The 25,106-nt window shown below is 42.4% G+C and overlaps 1 protein-coding gene across 1 annotated transcript in view; it reads left to right on the top strand.

Annotated features, from left to right (window-relative positions):
* The window catches only part of LOC148534452 (alpha-1,4-N-acetylglucosaminyltransferase-like), a 98,671-nt gene extending 94,086 nt beyond the window's left edge, over nt 1-4,585 (top strand). The window contains exon 3 of the mRNA XM_088466664.1: nt 2,010-4,585. Within this exon, the coding sequence (XP_088322790.1) occupies nt 2,010-2,600 (591 nt within the window). The 3' untranslated portion in view covers nt 2,601-4,585. The remainder of the gene's footprint in view (nt 1-2,009) is intronic.
* The last annotated feature ends 20,521 nt before the right edge of the window (nt 4,586-25,106 follow it).

Genomic DNA, 25,106 nt, shown 5'->3' with positions numbered 1-25,106 from the left:
TTGAGACAGTTAATGGGATGATTGTATAATATCTTTCTTGTTTTTTAGAACTATGAGAGAATTTTTTTACTTTATTTTTCTGATATATGAACTTTTAATAATAATAAAAATATAATAATGTTAATCAAAATATGATCAATATTATAATATACTGATATAATTATTGTTATAAATATGGATATACAGATCTATTGATCTGAATACACTTTCATATGGATATTATATTTATTTTCCTAATTGTGAAATTTATTACCCTTAAATTAATTGTTTTTGATATAAAGTTTATTAAAGAACTTTTTATTATCCAACTTGTGATAATAAAACTCTTGTCACATGACTGGAACGTTGAATGCTGGGTACCGTAGTGTTTTTCATAGTAATTTGATCAATCCGGCTGAAAGCCATGTGACATACTGTAGCATCACATGACTTGGAGTGATGATTGTCGGTAATTGTTGTCTATATTGTACCCCCCATGAGACCTATCACCAGCCTCTATGCAGTCAGGTGATCGGAACACATTCCGTCATGTGTGGATGGTTAAACACGTGACCGGTAGTGACTGCTGACATATTGTGGTGCACACTGAGACTCCAAACTGTCATGGCCAAGTAACATTGTGGCGTCACGTGATAGAGGATCATGTGATACAACTGTTGATATTGGGATCTTTTCTGTCAAATTAGATATCGGTATAGGGTCACGTCACATCCGGACTCTACGTATCATATTATTTCTCCCTAAAGACTGTAGAATTGCTCTAAAACTGTTACTAATAAAAGATTTTTATTTGTCGAGGATTAATAGGATTGCTATTAGGATTATTATGTTTTTTAATCATGTTTGATGGACGGTTTTTATATTAATATGTATCACAAGTGTTGCCAATCAACTAATTATCTTAGTGTATTTAAAGCACCTCTTGCCCCATAGATCCTATACTCCTGAAGAAGCTGGGTGTACAAATACCCAGCAAAACGTGTTGAGACCTCTAACTGAACATTCCTGTTTTGCACTGGACTAATATTTGGACTTCCTTATCCTCATCTAATTGAGTGCGGCGTTGGAGACCAATACAGGTGGATTACAATATATACAGACTTATCTTTGCTCTTCGGATGCTATAGACTGTATTTATACCTATGCTTAATTATCTTTGCTGCTCATTCAATCTCACTTATTGGATACAGTGGAAGGAGTCCTAGGTCCTATTCATACCATTTCTATACAGGAACAGAAACTTTATTTATTCATTTTGCTCAGGATCTACTTATTTGGAATATGCCATTTTTTATCATATGGTGCAATATATATTTATTTTGATACATTTTATTTATTTAATGTTTTTTATTAATAAACGTCATTTTATTGTTTGAATATAACTGTCCATCATTGTATTTAATTTATTTATTTAAGCGCTGGTTCTTTTCTATTATTGTTTCTGACCTTTAAGGGTGTGACTACCCCTTGCACCAGCAGCTTCTGTGACAGCGCATCCCATTTGATTTTTTCTTCCATGCTGAGTTTGCTCATATTAATCATTTCCAAAAATCCTCCTCTTCTATTTCATTCTATATTGTCTATGGTCTTCATCATCGTGTCCTTCTTCTCCCTCTCTACCTACTCCTGCTATTCCAGCCACAAAAACTTAAAAAAGCCTTGGTACAAGTTCTATGCTGAAAAAAACACAGGCAGCAATTTCAAACTTGAGACCTGGATATAAAATATGGATCTCTACTTGCAATCTATAGCTAAAGTTCCATCCATAAAATGTACTCCTTGCTACATTGGACCCTTTGAGTCTTTAACCCACTTTCTTACAAAACTTCGGCTAACACCTTACTTAAGTGTTTTCATATTTCCTTTGGTTATTATTACATGGTTCTACTCTTCAAACCATGATAACATGGATTAACATCCACTTATATAAATAACAGGAGAACACCTGATTTCCGTTTACCTTTATATAATAAATACTGACACTCTTCTTGTTTTTATTCTACCTGCAGGTCAATCTAAAAGAAGAAATCCATTGGGTCCTTGTCGCATCTGATGGCTGTAGGTTGGCTCTGATATGGAAATTTGGTGGCATTTATATGGATACTGACTTCATCTCAATGCGGACCATCCCACATCAGATCTTTCTGGCTGCATCACATTCTGGGTCCTCCAGCAATGGTGCCTTTGGATTCTCTTCCCATCATTATTTTCCCAGGATATGTTTGGAAGATTTTGTTCGGTACTATGAAAGCAAAGTGTTTGGAAAACAAGGGCCGATTCTCTTTACCCGTACTGTCAAACAGCTCTGTAACACAACTGAGTTTATGGACAATAACGATCGCATATGTGGAAACATCACTTACCTTCATCCTCAGCGGTTTTATCCTATTCCATACGCAGCTTGGGAACAGTATTACCATGTGTGGGAAACATTGCCAACCTTCAATACCTCTTACGGTTTGCACCTGTGGAATTACATGAATTCAAATCATAAAAAAACAATGGTTCCTGGCAGTAACACATTGGTGGAGCATCTCTACCAACAGTACTGTCCTTCTACATATGCTGCTGTTTTAAGGAATGAGACAAATCCTCTTTAAACAGACCATGTTTAGCAGCTACCAATTTATGTTAGACATGTGTTAGCCTTTTGGACATATCCCTGAGGCAGCACAGGAAACTGTAGAACTTGGTCACAGCGAATACTTTCTGGTCACTTACTGTACATAAAGCTGATTTGGCAACAGTAACAGTAACCATATAGTGAATTCATGCAAGTAACTAAAGGCTTTACTGTGTCTCTCACTGTATTTTGATTGATGCAGGCTTCATTGTACAAATATACATATATAATCTTACACTAAGCATTATTCTCTTAGATACATTCTTCTGTCTATATTTACCTACCTACAAAATGATCCTTGCTAGCTTATTTTTTTTCCTTTTTACTGAGGACAAACTCGCACCATCAATCCTGTGAGATGTTGGCAGGGTTGGACTGGCCCACATGGGTACAGGGGAAATCCCAGGTGCCTTAGGGTACACCCCTTCCTCTAGGGGTCAGGATCCAGACTGTGAGCCTGATTTGGCATAGATCGCAATTGCAACCACATACGCAGATCGGCTGATTGTTGCTTACTGCGCTTGTGTATGCACTGCACTGCGCATGTGTGGAGATTGCACTGTGATTACAGATGCACTGTGCAATCCATCACAGAGTGAGTGACAGGCCGTGAGCCTTTGGGGGTGGTGACAGGGGTGTGGTTACAGAAACGCAGGGATGCCTGTCCAATTGAATGCCGTTGCATGGGCATGCATAAACTAGCTGCTGCGATTGCCTACGCAGCTTGAGTACTCACTGCATGCGACAAGACTTGCAAATTCTGAGACAGATCAGACCTGCTGTAAATGTGCATGAGGGGCCGATGTTCTCCAATGGTACAGGTGTATACGCAGGACTGCGAGGTATTACGGATGTGAGAAAGCAGTAGTGGGCGTCTCTATGCTGGCTGAGCAGACAATAGCATATTTTCGTAGCTTAATTGCATGCGATTATGCAGCATGCTGAATCAGGCCCTGTGTAATCAAATTATATATTGTTACTCTATTGTACTTAATTACTATACACATGTTATATTATACTGCATTCCCAGACCTTTTGTTGTATACACTATAGTGCATTGCTGTTATCAGTTTGGTACATTATCATGCATGCACCATCAGTATATACTATATATGTATTTATTAAAGGGCCCAGACCATGCACTCTCTAATAGTTAACCAACCTATGCGGTGGATGGCCACACCCCTACTAGTGGCTTGCCACACTCCTAAAGCATGGGCTCCTACCACTGCATTTCCCTGATGGGCCCTTCATGCCCCAGTCCCACACTGGATGTTGGCATCAAGGAGACAATAATATGCTAATGTGCCTATTTATCTGCAGAAAACATGCACATGCCATTCAACCATTGGCACAGACTTTGTGTGATTATCTTCCGGGTTGTGGGTCCAAAAGAAATGCTTAGAAACGTAAGCATCCTGCCTGCTTTCACTTTTATAACAGGATGTAGTTCATAGACTGGTGAACTAAATGCCACCTGTCTATGGGCCTGATTCAGACGGGATATCTCTATTAACTGATCTAAACTCACTAACGTGTATTATCGTGTTACCATATAATACCTTCTTAAATACAATGTAAATTATCTTCTAAAATAAAGACACAGACAACAGTGTTGGCGTTTAAATATTTTGTCAAATTTATTTTTGACAAGTGATTACATTTTTAGACTATAAGTTAATACTAATAATCAGACGGCACAAAAGAACGCACAGAACAATAACAACCAAATGGCTCCATACAAACACACACACACAAGCCAAGCATTGGTGATCAACGCTCCTTTAACTCCAACCACTGGTCCAGGTGGTATAGCCATTTCCCGTCCAGGACAATTGGCTGTCGCCTTACTCCACTTCAATGAGTGCACACCCACTAAGCCTAACTATTAACATTAACTAACTCCAAGTGTCGTTCTTTCCTGCAAACACAAACACCATCAGATAGTCAACAAACAAAACAAAAAAGAGGGAGGGAGGGTGGGAAAAACTGTAACAAAGAGGCTGATTTGCATACATCACTCCATTAAATACTCTTAGACCACTCCCCATGAAACATTCATTGGCTGCATAAGACCAGCTACATTTAAAGGGGCAATATCCAACACGTTATTAAACTGGCAACACTCAAAACACTCGTGGTTTAATGTCCCTTAGGCTTAAATTGACAGCCTTCGGTCTTACTAAACTCACTAATGTGTATTATCGTGTTACCATATAATACCTTCTTAAATACAATGTAAATTATCTTCTAAAATAAAGACACAGACAACAGTGTTGGCTTTTAAATATTTTGTCAAATTTATTTTTGACAAGTCATTCAATTTTAGACTATAAGTTAAAACAAACAATGGTGACGGCACAAAAAGAACGCACAGGACAATAACAACCAACAGCTTAAACAAACACAAACACACAAGCCAAGCATTGGTGATCAACTCTCCTTTAACTTCAACCACCGATCCAGGTGGTATAGCCATTTCCCGTCCAGGACAATTGGCTGTCGCCTTACTCCACTTCAATGAGAGCACACCCACTAAGTCTACCTATTAACATAAACTAACTCCAAGTGTCGTTCTTTCCCGCCAAGCGAGGACTAAACCGATGCGCCGCCACCATAACTCAACCCTGTAACAACACCCTCAATCAGCAGAAAATTAGGCAATCCTGCAGGACTAAAATGCATGCCATCCACACAAAACAAGTGTGCATCGCGGAATTGAATAAACTTAAGCTCCACTATACCACCACCATTCTCCACTACACCACCAACATTCTCCACTATACCACCAACATTCCCCACTACACCACCATCAGGGCCGGCGCTAGGCTATGCTGCGCCCAGCGCTGTCCTGTGTTGGCGGCCCTTCCCTCCTCCGCTCCCTCCCAGCTGAGCTTAAATATATCCCATAGTGCTGGGAGGGAGGTGGGCATTTCTTGCACCCTCCGGAAACAGTAGCACTCCGGGTGATGGACCAGCTTGCCCGTGCCTGGAGCCACTACTGACCACCATCATTCTCCAACATGTAGCTCACCACTACGGTATTTTACCTTCCTCCTAGGCACATCCAACTGCACTAGAACCAACATTCCTCCACACACTCCTGCGGACAATGAAAGAACACACAACTGGCAGGAAAGCAGGGCTTCTGTTATCAATCAAACGGATCTAATGACAAAAGAGCACAAATACAATGCAGCTTGCTGACTTAAATCATTCCCAATGAAGGGTAGAGAGGAAAAATTGTCTGCAATTGATGCACAGAATTAATTATAACTTTGATTAGTCTTGAAAATATGTATAGAAATTATGCAGTCCGTGAAATATTAAAAGAAATTAAAGTGTTATATAGGTAAGAAAAACGTGTAATTAAACTAGTGTCTCGGCACAAAACCGGTGTTTCCAATATTTTTCTGAAATATATGGTAGTATCCTGGATATCTATATATTATCATTCATTAAATCTATAACTCTAAATAGTTATTTAAACCAAATGCCACTCTGTCAGTATTATTTCAAACATAATTATAACACTGCTTTGAATGGCGTTCATATGTACACATAGCATAACCTAAGTGGATATGATTATTCCCGCACAGATGCAGCACCTTAGAATACAGAAAGAAAAAACACAAACAAAGCAGTCAAACCACAGACACACCATACCAACAAGACATGGAAACGTAACAAAGACAGGGGAAGGTGGAGGGGAACAACGTAGCTAACCAGACTTGAGGCAACAACGTAGCTAACCAGACTTGAGGCTAAAAACTAAAAACTAAACTAACCATCACACCATATCATATAACTCAGAACCAAATTGGGTACCCGGGGGAAAATAAAAAATTCCTCATAGACTTCCGCAGTAGGTCGGTGAGTGGTTAGGCCTCTGTTGAGCTATGTTGGAGCAAAATAGCTAAACCCGGACGAATATAATGACGGAATGCAGCAGGATGACACCGACCAAGGGATTGGTTATCCCCATCGGATAAGCCAGCAGAGGCCACAGATGAAGCAGCACTTATTCCAAATGAGTGAGTACCGAACTTACCCGGCTTGAGCTCTGAAAAAGTCAAACAATGCTGCAAAACATGACAAAACTTGTATTTTGTAACCGGGGATACCTCCTTGTACATCAACCATGTCCCATCCCATCGTCATGCATCTACTCAAAAGCGCGCACCAGCACCACCGGAGAAACTGCAGGAATGGGATATGGTTGAAGTGAAGCCAGCGCCTTCTACCAGCCTGGTCCGCACTGGAGCGCTGTATAAGGCCTAGCATTGCTTCCAGGCATATAAATTATGTCCCCAATAGTGAGGTGTGGGTCAACCCTTTTAAAGGGGGCAACTAATTTGCAGTCCCAGAAAAAACGCTACATGAAGCGTCATGGCAAAAACCTAATTTAAACAGCAAGCATACAAAGCTGAAAAATAGAACAAACTGAAGGGACTGCAGCCAGCAAGGAAAGCAATCAATATGGACATATCAATGGAACACCTGCAGTCAATCGCTTTAGGGGTCGACCTGGACCAACCCCTGCAGGCCCCCAAAAGTATGAAGGACCTGAAGGGGACAGGCCTGTCATACAACACAGAGAAAATAGACATGCCTGCCAAATTAAGCCAAATACAGATCCCAAATAAATGTCAGCATGACTTTGCAAGCTCTTATGTGCCTGAGCCACCGAAAAACAGAAAAAACGCTCTCATTCCAGCCAACCCACCTACTAACAGCGCAAAGTCCAGGGCAATGGCCTTCAAAGCTAATTCCTAAAATGCCAGCATGCTGAACTGCCAAACATAAGGAGGACACGGGTCACTGGCCAAAATAGCCTGAGGGGCTAAATACTTGAACTGCAACATGGTATACGCAATCCCAAACTATACCAGGCACATGACTGGCAACAAAATGGATATTAAGCAGCAGGCTACCAGAACAATTAATTCTAGCAAACGAACAACCGGAAGAGAGGACGAACTCTGAGGTCAAGCGTATGCACCACACCTAGGTTGTCGCAACAAAATCATACTCACGTTACCCAAGCGGTCCCCCTAGAGTTCTAAAGCAACCACAATGGGATACAGCTAAAGCAACAGCATGTTCTTAGTGAAGCCCTACGCAACCCACGTGAACGGCCAAGGTGAAGCGCACCACATACCATTGAGGTAAGCCAAAAAAATAATCGGAACAGCTGCGTCTGTAAAACTGGAGCTGAGTGTTACAGCAGGAGTACTCAGCCACTTCCCTATGGGGATATAGCTAAGGGCGGATTTCAGGGTAGCACCCCGCAAATATAATGAAAAAACCCGCCTGAGAATTATGATAGGAGCAATAGGCCGCCTCACCCGGTGCCCGAGCCCCAACCCCCTCAACAAGCTCTGGCTAACAAATGGGCCCAGCTGCATCTGAACATGAGGAAGCAATGGGGAAGCAGCAACTGCTGATGACTGATCAATTGATGACCCAGGGGTGGAAGACTATGATGCTAGCAAAGGGGTTAAAAAATGCTGGCCCGAAATGACAGCGTATGGAGGGCAGCAATAGCAGCAGCTGGTTAGAGGGTGGGTGCGCCACAGCCACGGGAGACAATACATCCAGCATGGGTGTAACAAACCAGGGGAATGGCAAAGGTGGGTACAGAGGAGCATGAAATGGACAGAGGGTGCCATCCAGGGTTCCGGAATGCATGGGGAGCTACCTAGTATGACGGCCACCTGTTTTATCTTGGTTAGTTTATACTATACCCTAAATAAGTTACGGATATTTTAGGAGACCTGAACTAATGGTGGTAGACAGAACATAATTAGTAGTACTCACATTAATATAGGTGCAATGTATATTTGAGAAGAGATGCAAATGGAGCTTCCCATAGGTGTTCCCACTCCCGTGATAATTGCTTGGGGCAGTGATTGCAGTAATAAGCTGTGCACCCTGTGGAATCTCACTGTAACACATGTACTCTGTAAATTCAAGTTAAGTGCTCAGAATATATAATACAATCTCCTCTATTGACTGAGAACAATGATTCAAAGCAGATAAAAGTCAGATCCTAGGTGCCATACATAAATAAAGCAGTGCCAAAGGAGCTACCCCTTACTGTCAGATAGTGCATCACTAAAGCATTCTATTCCCCCAATGGGACCTCAATGCCCAGCATAAAAAACTGCCACTGTTTGCTGGGTTTCTCTTCACTCTAGTATTCCCCCGCAGGCTGGCCATACACCACTAGCACAGTACAGTATAACACCATGGATCGGCTGAGCCAGGGCTGCCTAGTTCTCTACATTATATACATGGGAGACTACATAACTGCTGGCGTAACAGTAGTGGAATTGGCACCCTGGACCCAAGCACCCACAGCAGCTGATGCACTTGCCACTGCTGCAGTAGTGGAGAGCCCACCGCTACTGGACCCATACGCGACCTCATCGCTATAAAGGAAGGGAATGTCTGCTTTCCCGTTTGGACAATCCTAACAGCCCTTGTTTGTAAAGAAACAGGGCTCAGTGGCAAATGCAGAATCTCTACCGATGGGTGTCCAAAATGCTTCATTTGTACATTTTACCTGTAAGAGGGCATAATCAGTACTTACACCAGCTATAATATAAATAATACGAATGTACTGAATGAAATAATTCTGGCATATACAGGACCAGCAAACACAGTAAGCAGTTATATGTAAAAGTAGGGACATCCTGTCTGAGCTGAATCTTTTTATTTCATATGTGGGCTCCATTACAGATCATCTGAGCAAGTTGGGGAATCTGGGGGAGGACAGAAAAAGAAACCGTGCACTACCCTGTACATAGATGTACACATTGGTCCCCTTATGTACTGGATGGTGTATTATCCAGCATTAATCATTTATCCTATAGATGGTCTATATCAGTGCACCCCGAACAGTGCTTGTTTTCCAGATATCCTAGTCGGTGTACATCTACATTCATTACTGGTTTTCCTATTTACTACTGGCAACACATTTTAAAACATCAACAGGGACTGTAGTGCTAATTATTTTATTTGTGACATTGAGGGGATCCTAAAAACATGCCACTGTAGTATTACATGCTGTTTCTAATGTGTTTTTTTATTATTATTATTATTATTATTATTATTATTTATTTATTTTTTCACCATCTCTCAGGGCAATAGTCTTAGACCCCAACTGCCCACCAGCACCAACAAATTGTACACAGGCTCACAGCCCCTCCTGGTCTGGGGCACAGATGGGGTAGTATGAGGCACCTGGGAGGGCTGCACACAGAGCAGGCAGCAGCAGCCCCCCATTATGAAGATATGGCAGCCATGAATCGCGGCAAAGCCATGCCCCAGCCTGGGGCCCGAACCAATGGCATGCTGCTGTAACCTGATCAGTGGCAGTAGCTACCACTGCTCGCCACTGATCAAAGAGAGACATAGCCAAGGCCAGCGGCAACAGGCTCAGCCGTGGCCCCGTTTGACTGCACAGTGCGGCCATCGCCTCAGGACCAGCTTGCGCCGGGTCACTACCGCCGCACTGGGTAACAAAAAGGGGGAGGTGGGAGCAGAGGCTGGAGACAGCGCCGCCCGCCTCAAAGCCATAGAAGCTAGTGCAGGGTCAATGGTTCTCCAATGTTGGAGCCTGCAGCAGCAGTGCTGCCAGGCAGCACATACAAGCAGCCAGCTGGGTGGGGGAATCGAGGGGTGATAAGGGCGGCACATATGCAGCAATAGAGGAAGACAGGGAAAGGAAGGAATCCCAGGAGGGAAAGAAATAGAGGGAAAGGAAAAGGAATATAGGGAAAGGAACAAAGGAAAATAGCAGAGAAAAGATCAGCAGAAAGAAGAAACAGCAATAAGAAATACACATCACAAAAATGCACTTCCCTGTCCATTCAGAAAAAACTGTAACAAAGAGGCAGATTTGGAAACATCACTCCATTAAATACTCTTAGACCACTCCCCATGAAACATTCATTGGCTGCATAAGACCAGCTAAACTTAAAGGGGCAATATCCAACACGTTATTAAACTGGCAAAACTCAAAACCACGTGGTTTAATGTCTCTTAGGCTTAAAATAATTGACAGCCTTCGGTCTTACATCTTGGTGAAACCATGCTGCACTGCAGGTGGGGCAGATTTAAAATGTGCAGAGAGATTTAGATATGGGAGGAGTGTTTCCAAACTGACAACTAAATTGTAGAGTAATAATAAAGCTGTGCAGTATTTGTGGGCTACATGCAAAAGCAGCCAGTATTTACCCCACATGTAAAATGTATGTATTTACAACCCTTGCATTGCAATATGGTTTGTTCAGGTTCACAGTTGAGAGAGATATCTCTCTCTATTCCCAAGTCTGAATCAGGCCCTATATGCCGACAGCAGAAGCCTGACAAGGGGCTTAAGATAGTCATCGAAATACCGACGCTTAACTTAATCCCGACGCCAGAATGCCGAAGGATGCCGGACCGATCTAGGTAAGTCGGATCATCCTTAGCACTTGGCCGCGAGGGAAGGGGGGGTTTAGGTTTAGGCACCCCCGGGGAGGATTTAGGGTTAGGCACTCCTCAAGAATGGTTAAGATAGGTGAAAGGGGGTTTAGGGTTAGGTACCAATGGGGGGGAGGTTAGGGTTAGGCAACCCCCTGGGAGGGTTATGTTTAGAGTGTGGGGGGAGGGTTAGGTTTAGGCACCCGCGGGGGGGACTTATGGTTAGGCACCACCCTGGGAGTTTTAGGGTTAGGCACCCCTAAGAGAGCGTTAGGAGGGAAGAAGGGTTAGGTTAGGGTACTCACATGCTCCATCGATATTCTCCTCTGTCGGGCTTCTGGCATCTGCATTTCATCCGGCAGCTATTGAGGTGCCGGGATTTCATACCCAAACCTTTTGTAACATAATAAAATGTTTCCATGTTTACACTAAAATACCGAGCATTAGGGCCGTTTTTCTAAATTATTTAAATCAGGAGAGTAAGGTCCTATTGGGACTGTCGATATTGCATGTATCACAATTTTGCATATTGAAGTTGTCATCACACTAGAATTTGTGCTCATTAAAATGTTTACTATATGTAGTGTGGCTGGTTTGTTCCATATATATCTCTAGTACTGTAAGATTTGCACATCTTTCAATCACAGAGGATGTGTAAAAATATCAGATAATTGTTAGACACCTGATGCCTATCTACAGTGTGTCCCAGGTGTTTCAGTGTATTCAGTGGCATAAGTTCATCCTGGAGGCAAGTTATAATTTGGTGCCTCCCCAGTCACAGTCGCAGACACTGTAATGTAGCAATTCGCATGCAGACAAGCTATAGATAGATGAAGGCAGCAGCTGATGGTCAGACATGGAGCTCTCCACTAATGTATGGTGGCTTCTCAGGTGTCGGGAAGGAGTGCCATGTATTGGCGACCGTGACGGTACACTCCAGGTACAGCCCTAAGTGGGGTGAATATGTTGTGGAAAATGGAGGAGATGCCCCTTCAGAGCTGGAGCCTCCATTGTCTCCCATAGTTCTGCCCCTGAGTGTATTCAACTTTAGTCCTTCTCTGTGGTGCCTTATGCCTCATGCATTGCTGATCTATTCAGCATTTTAGAATATCCATTCTCTTTGTGACTCCTCAAAGTTCCAGCTTCACCTCAAATGCTCTAGTGTCAGCTCCTGTCCGCAGTCCATCCTATGTCATGCCTGTCACAGCACTAGGGGTGTTTCGGGTTAGGGACCCTTGGGCTAGCTGTATGAGCTGGAGTGTGGATGATGCTATGTGGTTTAATAATGCTGTTCCTCAAGCAAATATACTAGCAGCAGAAAATGGATGCTAGAGAATGCTATAGATAATATATGCATGCTTGCAGGATTACCTGTGGCTGCAGCAGAATGTAGAATGTTTAGACACAGTCTGCAATTGATAGGGCTAGAGAATTTGATGTACTGTACCTGGACTGAAATCTGAGGTTGGAGATGGGTTGGAGGTGAAGTGAACAAAGCTGGGTGGCTTAATAAAGTTTCTACTCATGCATTGCTGGATAGGGAAGAAGAGTAGCACACAGAAGGAACAACTTGTTAAAGCTGCTGGGAGTAACAGTGAGAGCAATGAGAAGAACTAGGACTGTCAGAACCTGGATCCACAGGATTTGGGTTAGGAGCTGGTACTAAGACTTTTGGAATCTGGGCTGGAACCGGTATTGCAGAAAACCGGACTGGAACCGGTACTGGCTGAATCTGGGCTGGAACCAGAATTGCATGGAACCAGACTGAGACTGGTAGTGACTGAATCCAGGCTGGAACATAAGTTGCAGGAAAGTGAACTTGGAATGGTATTGGCTGAATCTGGGTTGGAGCCAGAATTGCAGGAAACTGGACGGAGGCTGGTATTAGCTGAATCTGAGCTGCAACCGGAACTGCAAGAAAACAGACGGGTACTGGTATTGGCTGAATCCGGGCTAGAACCAGGACTGCAGGAAATCGGACTGGGACCAGTATTGGCTGAATCCAGGCTGGAGCCAGAATTGCTAACTGGTATAGAAGGCAGATCAGGATAGCTAGCAGCAGGAGCTAAGAGCATACTCCGAGAAGCACAGAACATCTTCACACAGTGCAGGCTGTGACTGACAGTGCATTGGCAAACTGCTGCAGTTCCAGAAAATCCTGGCTGGTGATTGGCTGCTAAAGTCAGGTGGCTGGGATCTGGGTTCCGATTGGACAGTCTGTTAGAGGAACATGACGGCGCCCAGTACCAGAAGACGGCGAGAACTGCCACACATAGAATGCTGGAGGAAGCAGCAAACCCTGTGCACAAACACTGGAGAGAAAAGGAAGAAGCAGCAGAGGCCATAGCTGGAGGAAGGGAATCCCCAGAGAGACCCCTGCCCGGCAGCTGAACACCCGAAGCAGACGATATAGGAGCCTGCGGTGGGGAGCCGCAGGTGTTTTTGTGACAGAAGTGAATTAAGAATATTTATTAACTTTTTGTCGGTTTTTGGTGAAAACCAGGGAGTTTATTAGACTCTGTCACCTCCAGGTCAGTAGTGTTAAATCAGGGTAGATTGGATCAGGGTCCTTGAATTCACTGTACAGTATAACAATAAGTCCTGGCCTAGAAATTAATCCTGCTGCTAAACTAACATCAAATATTAATCAGGTCCAGTTCCTGGTGAGAAATTTGGAAAAACATGAGACAACCCAAGCGAAATTGATTCTCTCGCTGCAAGATTTATCCTTACAGTATGTATGGATGCTTTTTGGTTTGCTGCTCATCGGGAATTAGACTGCACCATCTATTTGCTTCACAGAAAAGCTCCCCCTTGGTAAAGGGATGTGTCCACTCTCTCATTTGGAGACTCAATTCATTTTGAATAGTTTAAAGAAAATCTACAGCAAGGCTTCATCTGCCCATCTACCTTTCTTGCTGGTGCTGGATTTTATTTATTTAATATAAAGGATGGGGAACTTTGTCTCCGTATTGAATAGAGGGGCAATTAAATATTAAAAATTGTGTCTTCTTCCTCTCATCACGGAGTTCATTAACAATTGGGTTTAAATTCTTCCCTGTGCTGAGTTTGCTCATAAAATCATTTCCAAAAATCCTCCTCTTGTATTTCATTCTACATTGTTTATGGTCTTTATCATCATGCCCTTTTTCTCCCTCTCTACCTACTTTTGCCATTCCATTCACAAAATCCTTACTCTGAGACTTCAAAGGCAATCTTAAAAAAACCTTGGAACAAGTTCTATGCTGATAAAAACACAAAAATCAATCCCCAACTTGAGACCTGGAGAAAAAATATTGATCTCTACTTGCAATATATGGCTAACGTTCCATCTATAACTTTACTCTATGCTACATTGGACCCCTTGAGTGCTTAATCCACTTTCTTACAAACTTTGGCTGACACCTAAGTGTTTTCATATTTCCTTTGGTTATTAATTGGTTCTACACTTTAAACAATAGTTCTCCAGAAATCCATACTCAGCATGGGGAGGAATTCAAAGTCCTACAAATTCTGGATTTACGAGTCTCTCAAGGAAAACTAATAAAATGTTTTGCTGGGAAATTGTACACCCAGCTTCTTTAGGAGTATAGGATCTATGGGGCAAGAGGTGCTTTAAATACCCTAAGGTATTTAGTTGATTGGCAACACTTGTGATACATATTAATATCAAAACCGTCCATCAAACATGATTAAAACTATTAAACCTCAACAAATAAAAATATTTTATTAGTAACAGATTTAGAGCAATTCTACAGTCTTTAGGGAGAAATAATATTATACATAGAGTCCGGATGTGACGTGACCCTATACCGATATCTAATTTGACAGAAAAGATCCCAATATCAACAGTGGTGTCACATGATCCTCTATCACATGACGCCACAATGTTACCTGGCCGTGATAGTTCGGAGTCTCCATGTGCACCGCAATATGTCAGCAGTCACTACCAGTCACGTGTTTAACCATCCACACATGACAGAATGTGTTCCGATCACCTGACTGCATAGAGGCTGGTGATAGGTCTCATGGGGGGAACAATTTATATTACAATTACCGACAGTCATCACTCCAAGTCATGTGATGCTATGTCACATTGCTTTCACCAGTTTAATCAAATGACTATGAAAAACACTACGGTACCCAGCATTCAACTTTCCGATCATGTGACAAGAGTTTTATTATCACAAGTTAGATAGTTAGTGTTTATTAATAAACTTTATATCAAAACAATTAATTTAAGGGTAATACATTTCACAGTTAGGAAAATAAATATAATATCCATATGAAAGTGTATTCAGATCAATAGATCTGTATATCCATATTGATATCCATTATGCTGGCTAAACTTAACTATGTACAAAAGCTCATGTTTATAATAATAATTATATCAGTATATTATAATATTGATCATATTTTGATTAACATTCTTATATTTTTATTATTATTAAAAGTTCATATATCAGAAAAATAAAGTAAAAAAATTCTCTCATAGTTCTATAAAATGAGAAAGATATTATACAATCATCCCATTAACTGTCTCAATATTAATATCCATACAATAGTCCCCTCTTAAGTTTAAACACAATTCCGAATAAAGAAGAGTGTATCTGTTTTAATGAGTCAGATTCTTTCAATCCTAACATATCAAAGGAGATAAAAAGTGATGTTCCCTACACAACATATGGACATAGTATACTGTGATCCATATTAGAAGATACCTATCGTAAGGATTATGGGCTCTATTTATTAACATTATTTTTACTAAAATAAAGTGAAAAAGGGTGTTTTCACACCCTTTTCACATTATTTTAGTATCACCTAAAGTTACTAAAGGGCAATTGGAGTAGAATTCATAAAATTCTACTCCAATCCCTAAGTATCACTTATTTTTAGCAAGCAGATTGCATTTCCCATAATTGTAATGGGAAATGTGATCCGACCAAAGTTACTAAAAATAAATTGTAAAAAAATGCTGGAGATCGCGATTGCGGGGGGTGGGGCTTAATGACGGGGGCAGGGCTTAGCACCGTGGGGGGTAGCTGCGGCGGCCGGTGACTAGTGCCCGGGGCACTAGTCACTGTATTTTTTTCGCAGTGACAGAGCTTTCTCGCAAGCTCTGTCCCTGCAAGGTATTTGTAATAAATCCCTGTGATATTGCCTGAATTCGCAATGCGAATTCAGTCGGTAATATCACACTACAATCTGCATTATGAGACATATTAATTAATCACAGAGTTAAGTTTGATGGCCTCATTGAGACCATCGGGGTAAAGGGAATTAAATCTAAGCATCCAATAGACTTCCCTAGTGCAAAGTCTATTGAATCTGTTCCCCCCTCTAGCAGTAGGTGAAATGGTTTCTAATCCTATGATTTTAAGTCAAGAAGGGTCACTATTCTGTTTGTCAATAAAATGTTGTGAAACACTGTGTTTAATATATTTGTTAATGATGTTACGGTGGTGTTCCATAAACCTAATTTCTAGAGATCTTATTGTGCATCCCACATAAAAGAGGCCGCAGTCACATATCAGTAAGTAAATAATAAATTTGGAGTAGCAGTTTATAAAAGAACTAATTTGTATTTTTCATTAGAAATTGGTATATCTATTTCAGTGGTACATCTTGCCATGTCCCACACCTAGATTTCCAACATCTATAGAACCCATTAGATTTTAAAAATAACCAACTGGTGTTTATCTCATTTGTTGAATTATTATTTATGGTATTTATATTTTTCAAGTGACTTGGTGCGAGTATAGTTTTTAGTTATCTATTTTATTGATAGTTAATTAAAGGTTTTGATGGTAGGATGTCCCGTAAGATGTTGTCTTGTTTTAACACCCTATAATTTTTTACTATAATGTCTCTAATCTGCCAAAAACTGTTATTTCTGTTTACAAACAAAGGATATATCTCTGTTTTGATCTATCTCCTTTTGAGAGTGTTTAAACATATCTCTAGGTTTCAATAATTTTGTCTATCCATTTGAAGTACTTCTTGGAAAGATCTATCTAATAAGGTGCTACAGTGTGTATATTAAAATCAATAATAATAAATCCTTATACAATCAGAATCAAATATAAATGAAATTTAATCAGTGAGCCCAGAGAACTTGTTATTCCAGTCCAATCAATAGAGATGGCCAACTGAAACTACAATCTAATTAGCATTTGTTAAGGTGTTCACACTTCACAACATTCCCCCGGCAAGAGGCTTTTTCCTCTTGAAGCCTCCTCACAGGTGATTGGACATGAGTTTCAAAGTAAAGGATTGAAACACCCCCTTTTTGAACACACCTATCAGGTAATAGAAAAACGGTTGGATTTTCAGAGATCAGACAAAGGGTCTCTCACAGATGCAGGCACACACTTGGAGAAACACACATTCTTGCAAGGAGACACCAGGGACACAGGCAGAGCAGACTCCCCCCACCCCAGAAGGAGGCCAAAATGCAGCTTCATTCCCCAGGAGGCCTGGAGATATCTTCTCATAATGGTTAAGTAAACTGTACATTAGTTAGCCTATTTGGGTATTTGTAGAAAGTTTGTTCTCAATATGTAGTAGACTATATGTGTAACACGTTTGTATTGTAGTTTCGGAAAACACTGGGTTAACATTCAATAGTGAAGTGAATTTCTAACAGCAAGCTATATGGGTGACTCTGTAGTGTAGAATATGTAGCAATGCATACAGTGGATGATATCATGTAGTCTTTGTCTATTCACATGTGTTTAATGGAGACTGTAGTGCATTCATACGATCCACCATGTGCTTGAATAATAGCATAGTCTGAGAAAGATAGGTTTAGTGTGTGTTGTATTCTTGTGGTCTGACTGTAACATTGTGTAGTTAAGATTAAGATGGAAATTGGGTAAAATATTGCAATCTGTAGATATATAATTGTTTGATATCAGCTGGTGATGAAGGAACCCATAATTCAGTAGTGGTCAATTACATTGTAATAAGTTTATAAGTAATGTACACTGTTTAGTAGTTTATACTTTCTGAAACATTATATAATGGAATCTGGTTGAAATATTGTAGTATGGAATGTGAATATTTCAGGTTGAATTCAGCTAGTGGTTGTGGTCCCATGGGAGTTGCGGATTGCTAGCCATATTGTGATAGTATTGTGAAGTTATGTACTATCATAGTTTGGGGATTTTATAGTTCAAATAGATTTGGTATAAGTAATAATTACCGTGTGAAAGGTAGTCTACCCAGTTTTGGTGTTGTATAGTACAAATAGGTTGTTATAGTTATTATAATTATGATCATTAATGGATATATGATTTACAGAAGTTACAACATTATGTGAGTTTTGTGACATGGAGTTTGTGTTCAGGGACCATGCGGTTTGAACAATAGGACAAGGGCCCCAACAACCCCACACACACTCTCACTCAGCAACCATTTTACTTTCTCTCTCTCTCTCTCTCTCTCTCTCTCTCTCTCTCTCTCATCTTTGTATCGTCTATATTGTAATTTAACAAGCATTGATTTTATGAAGATTGATTTGATGAATATAAAAACATTTTACTTATAACATTTTGTGTGCATCATTATCTTTATGGAAGGAAATTATCCAAATGATTTAAAAGGTAAATAATTCTGATTAAACACGTTGCGAGTTTATATATTTATGTTACGTATAACCTTGCACGCCGGGGAGGGGGGCACTGCGAGCCCCTCAGCCCGGCGCAAAGCCAGGGGGGCATGATCAGTGTGATCGCTCCCCCCCTCAGGCATAGGAGATTGCTAGCGGCTGCTAAGCAGCAGCCACAGCAATCTCCCACTGCATCTCAGCACACGCTGTGTGCTGGGAGATAGTGAGGAGAGAGAGGGGGCAGCGCCGGACCCGGACCCACGCTGGGCCCCTCTGGAAGCCCGGGCCTGGGTAAATTGTACCCACTCCCCCCCCTCTCGGTGCCCCTGCCCCTACCTACCTCAGACCTACAGCTCTGGTCCCCCGTGTGGCTGTGCAGTGTCTGATACCCCACTTCATCCTCTGCAATGCTCCTGCATCATCCGCAGCCACCTCTGGAGAATTGGGCCACCCCCCTCCTCCCTCCGGTCAGACCTGCAGACCAGTGCAGATTCATGGCTGCCACTGCTGTGCCCTCTCCTGGCTCCGGCTTACAGAAGGACTGCTCTGGGAGCCGGGAGGGAATTTGTTGAAGTAAGAGGACACAGCAGGGAGGAATCTTTTCAGATCCCTCTGCTGTATCAGATGCTGTATGGCATCTCTGGTTGGCAAACAGCATCACTGTCAAGTTCTGAAAAAAATGCCTTTTCGGAACTTGATGAATTTCATAATTTCCACATCCATGTTTAGTATGGGGACTGATATCTAATGGACAATTGTAACCAGGAGATATCAGTGATATCTCCTGTGTTACATTAATGATGAATAGGGTGGACACTTAATTTAAAAATCTTAATTTTCACCAACTTTTGTAGAAATTAAGTGATGATGAATAGACCCACTGAACACCAGAAAAAAACTGGAGACACAGGAACACAAGAAGCCTGGGAACTGTATTTACAGAGGCTAAGAAAATGTTCTGAAAAAAACAAATGCCAGAACTAAGGGCCACCTACAGCAATGTACACCAGTGATCAGCCTGATTCAGTCACATAATTGGAGTTTACAAGGAAGAGAGGCTGCAGCTGCCTTTCGGATCAACAATATGGTGGCCTGTATGTATAGTAAAAATCCCACGGTGAGGGAGCAGAAGACCCACCATGCAGACCGGACCATGATGGAGGTCCCCAGACCCAAAGGTCCACAGAGAAAGCACTCACACTATGCCAGACCTAGTAAGAAGCACCAGCAGTCTGCCTTGTGACAGGTGACAAAGCAGCCAAATGTGTGCATGATACTTTGTGGTACCATGCACCTATTTTTGTGAATTTGTATCTGTTTAAGTCAGAGCCTTTTTTCTGCAGAGGGCCATTTTGATATATATAACATTATTTGCGGGCCCGGTGCAGGCCATGTCCTATCCTTGTGATGTCACACGGGGACAGGGGCCAAAATCGCCAGTGATTACAGCAATGCCTGGAGCATCCTGAGGTTGCTTCGGGGAGCTGTAATGACAGCGGTGTGACCATCTGAAGCATCATAAGGATGCTCCAGATGGAACTGCTGCATAAATTCTGCCCGCAGGGTGCTATTATAGGCACCCTGCTATCCAAATGAGGAAGCAGAAAAAAGCTCTGAGGGCCAGACCAAATGATTCCGGGGGCCCCCGGCCTGAGGTTCCCCATCCCTGGTTTAAATAAATGCAGTAAGTGATTGACTAAATGCATTATTATGATGATATCTGGAGGATAAAAATTATGCTTGTGAAACAATTTGTGTTTTTCTTTCTGAATTCAGACTATCTTCCTCAATTTCACTTTCTCCTTCACTCCTCGTGTAAAGCCATCCATCGTCCTTGCTGCTCCCAACTCTGCAACATCAGCAGAATTTGTCCCTTATTTATCCCCAATGCCAACAAAACTCTTATTCACACTGTCATCATTTTCCACTTAGAATTTTGTAACTTCCTCCCTTTCTCTCGCATCACCACACTTCAATATATTCTTACCACCACTGGTCATCTCACTTTCACCTCCTGCCGTATGACTTCTGCCTCTCCCCTGCAACTTGCTTCTCTGACTCACTATCTCAATAAAAAAAAAAACTCACTTACTCTTCCACACCCTACAGCTCTATCCTAATCTCTCTTTACACTTCGTCCCAACCATTCCATTCTTCTCTGAACAATGCCTCTCGTCCTCCCAGGTCAGTTCTTCTCACACTCTCCTCCAATATTGTGATTGAGGTGCCACCATCTTCTGGAACTCATTCCCTTACCCAGTCATACTCTCAACCAGTCTCCCCAGCTTTAACACACCCTTAAAATATACTTGTTTATTAAATCCCACTAGCACCCATCATAATTATTGTTATTCTCCACCCCCCACAATTTATACTTCAAGATCACCCTCCAACTGTTCACACCTTACCCTAAGTACTGTATTTAAAATCTTAAGGGCAAGGCCCTCCTCTCTCTTGTCCTTTTCTAGCAAATGCCATATCACCAGTGCTCTTCTTCCTTGTCTCCTTCTCCCCTTCAGTGACCCACACTTTGCTCTACATTAAATTGAGTAAAGTACTGAATTGATCCCACCTGCGACTTGCCTCTAGGGCTGATTCAGACTCGCTCGCAAGCGCTGTGCGCTCGCAAGCGGGTCGATGTTTGCACCCTGCCCATGCACCGCCTCCGTCGCTATGGGTCTCGCACCAAAACGGAGTGGCTGTCGATTGTGATTGACAGCTCGCCGCATTTTAGAGGCAGGCAGGGGGGGTGGCTGGACAAACTGAGGTTGCCTGCCATTTGTGGGCAGCCCTACTGACATCACCAGTGATGTCAGTAGTGAACTTCCGGCTCTACTAGAGCCGGAAGCTCACTGGGGCTTGCGGCAGATGAGACCCTACCACAAGGGTCTCGTTGCAAGCCAGATGGTCGCGACCATCATGACCATCATCTGGCCGCTTGCAAAAGCTGTGGGTGGTCATCCAAAGCTTAGTGAGCGGCCAGGAGGCCGAGCAAAAAAAAAAAAAGGCCGCCCAGATTCAGAGCGAGCACTCTTAAAGAGCGTGCAGCTCTGAATCAGGCCCACTGTACAGTATGTTCCTGCTAGCTTCAGTGATCTGTCCTACCCATGCCCCAGTATCTATCCTATACGATATGTGGTGTGAAACTAATGTTTGGTACTTATGCTGTGTTCTGTCAAAGTATATTTTACTGTTGTTCTGATGGAATCAGTATGTAATGCTGCCGGTCTATTCCCAGTAGGTAAAATACCGATGCCGGAAGGCCGAAGCATGAAGATCCCGACTGGGGCAGGTAAGTACCTTAACCCTCCTTTAGTGATGCCTAACCCTAAAACTCCCGGGCTGGTGCCTAACCTTAAGACTACCTAGTGGTGCTTAAACCTAACCCCACCTCCCCACACCCTAAACCTTAACCTGTCGGGTGGGTGACTAACCCTAAGTCTGCCCGGGGGTGCCTAATCCTAACCCTCCGCCCCCGTGGTTACATGCTACGATTCCCCGCTTACCTTCATTTGGGATGCTGGCCATTGGGATTTTGGCATCTGGCTAAAAATAGGCATCAGGATTTACAGTGCCTTGCTAAAGTATTCACCCCCCCCCCCCCCTTGGCTTCTTACCTTTTTTTGTTACATTACAACCTGTAATTTATTTTTTATTTTTATCTGAATTTTATGTGGTGGATCTGCACAAAATAGTCGAATTTGGTGATGTGAAATGAGAAAGATAGGCATCAGGATTTAGATGCCTATCTTTAGTACCATGTCGGTCTTCCAGCTTCGGGATTCTGTCAGCCAACATTCCGGATGCCTGTAATCGAACTGCATCATGTTCTGATACCATTACTGTTTTTTATGTTTACTCTGTACACCGCTGGATATACTTTATTAATAGCAATATAAATACAGTAGGATATTTCCTCACTTTTGAGTTCTGGTTTAAGATATTTAAATGCATTACCTGGGGCAAAGTTTGGCTTTTAGAAGGAATATATCACTTTTGCAGGTGTCTAACAATTATCTGATTATATTTTAACACATTCTGTGTGATGGGAAGATGTGGAAATCATACTGTACTTGAGATATACAGTATATGTAACAAACCAGCCACACTGCATATAGTAAAGTACTGTATATTTTAATGAGCTCAAATTCTAGTGTGATGACAACATCAATATGTAAAATTGTGATACATGCAATATCGACAGTCCCAATAGGACCTTACTCTCGTGACCTTACTCTCCTGACCTCTGATGAAACGACCCCTCTCATTCGCAGAGAAACGCATCAGGTGACCTTTCCAGGATTCTGACCTAGAGAGCACTTGATTGGCTGCATCCACTGAGTCAGCATACCTGCCTTGCTCCTCCCAGCTGGAGGCTCTGCGGCACTGGAGACGGAGATTCAGCATTGGTGATGGGGACGCCGCCCGCCTTCTTCCACCTCCCTCCCTCCCACACTTGTTGCGGCTCACACCTTGTGGCTCGCAGAGGCTCAGCCGACTCCCTAGTTGTTGGCAGCACCCTGCCGGACACGCTGTTTGTGAGGCTCGAATCCCTCGGCTCACGCAGAACCATCACACTGCCGGAAACTCCAGGATTACAGGTAGTTCATTCATCACTGTTCTGACCGGGATGCCTGCAGAAAGTGGATACGTTTAGAGCTCAGTATCCCCCACGGAGATACCACTGTGTGGTTTTAGCATAATATACCCTGCTCTTTTACCTGTTTGAGTTCCACCATTAACTAACTCGAGTCTGGCTATGTGTGCAAGGTCTGTTGCTCCCTACTAATGCAGCTTCATCTATATGCTTATGACTGATATAGTTGCTCTGAATGCATGGCGCTTCTATCCAGCTTTGCTCCTACTAACAACTGCTGCTTAATTTATCATCAGTTGATTTGCACTAACCTACAGTTTACACTACATCTTTGATGTGCTCATGACTACTGACATTTTAATTTATACAATTGGTCGACCCTGGTCCTAATTATATCTACTTGCCATTGTGTGTTTTGTTATTTTATTGGGTTTTTACTGTTCATAGCGATCCAATAAATATAATATAGAGATTACACCTCTGTCCAGCACTCTCCCTTTATTTATTTTTCTCTCCTGATTTAGATCATTTAGAAAAAAGGCCCTAATGAGAAGTATTTTAGTGGAAACATGGGAACACTTTTATTATGTTATAAAAGTGGTAGAAGGCAGGATGTTTACATTTCTGTGCATTTACTTTTGGGCCCACAGCCCTGAACGTAGTCACACAAAGCCTCTGCACTTCCCAATTGTTAAATGTAGGGGTGTGCACCGGCCACTTTTAGTGTTTTGTGTTTTGGTTTTGGATCTGGATCTTTCTTCGTGTTTTGGATCTGGATTGGTTTTGCCAAAACCACCCTTCCGTGTTTTGGGTTCTGGGTTTTGTGTTTTGGATCTGTATTTTTTTTAAAAAAGCATAAAAACAGCTAAAATCACAGAATTTGTAGGTTTTTCTGCTCCTATGCTATTATTAACCTCAATAACCTTAATTTCCACTCATTTCCAGTCTATTCTGAACACCTCACACCTCACAATAGTGTTTTTATGTCCAAAAGGATGCACCGAGGTAGCTGGATGACTATGCTAAGCGACACGAGTGGGCGGCACAAACACGTGACCCATCTAGGCGTGATACTGCAGTGGCAGACAGGATGGCAGTTTGAAAAGCTAGGCCCCAAACTGTACATAATGCAAAGAAAAAAAAGAGGTGCAAGATGGAATTGTCCTTGGGCCCTCCCACCCACCCTTATGTTGTATAAACAGGACATGCACACTTTAACAAACTAATCATTTCAGCGCCAGGGTCTGCCACACAACTGTGGCTGAAATGATTGGTTCGTTTGGGCCCCCACAAAACAAGCTGGCAATTAATGTGTCCCTGCACAAACTGGCTCTACGGAGGCAAGATGTCATCCTCATCCTCCTCATCCACCGATTCCTCACCCTCTTCAGTGTGTACATCCTCATCCTCACAAAGTATTAACTCGTCCCCACTTGAATCCACCACCACAGGTCCCTCTGTACATTCTGGAGGCTGGTCTCCCTGGAAGAGCTGATAATTCATTTTGATGAACATCATCTTCTCCACATTCTGTGGAAGCAACCTCCTACGCCTTTCGCTGACAAGGTTCCCGGCTGCACTAAACACTCTTTCGGAGTACACACTGGAGGGGGGGCAACTCAGGTAAAATAGAGCCAGTTTGTACAGGGGCCTCCAAATTGCCTCTTTTTCCTGCCAGTACAGGTATGGACTGTCTGACATGCCTACTTGGATGCTGTCACCGATGTAATCCTCCACCATTCTGTCAATGGTGACAGTATCATATGCAGTGACAGTAGACATGTCAGAAATTGTTGCCAGGTCCT

Source organism: Taudactylus pleione, unplaced genomic scaffold (assembly GCF_031769625.1).
Source record: "Taudactylus pleione unplaced genomic scaffold, aTauple2 ptg000066l, whole genome shotgun sequence".
Classification (NCBI taxonomy): domain Eukaryota; kingdom Metazoa; phylum Chordata; class Amphibia; order Anura; family Myobatrachidae; genus Taudactylus; species Taudactylus pleione.
This window is presented reverse-complemented; position numbering and strand designations above follow the sequence as displayed.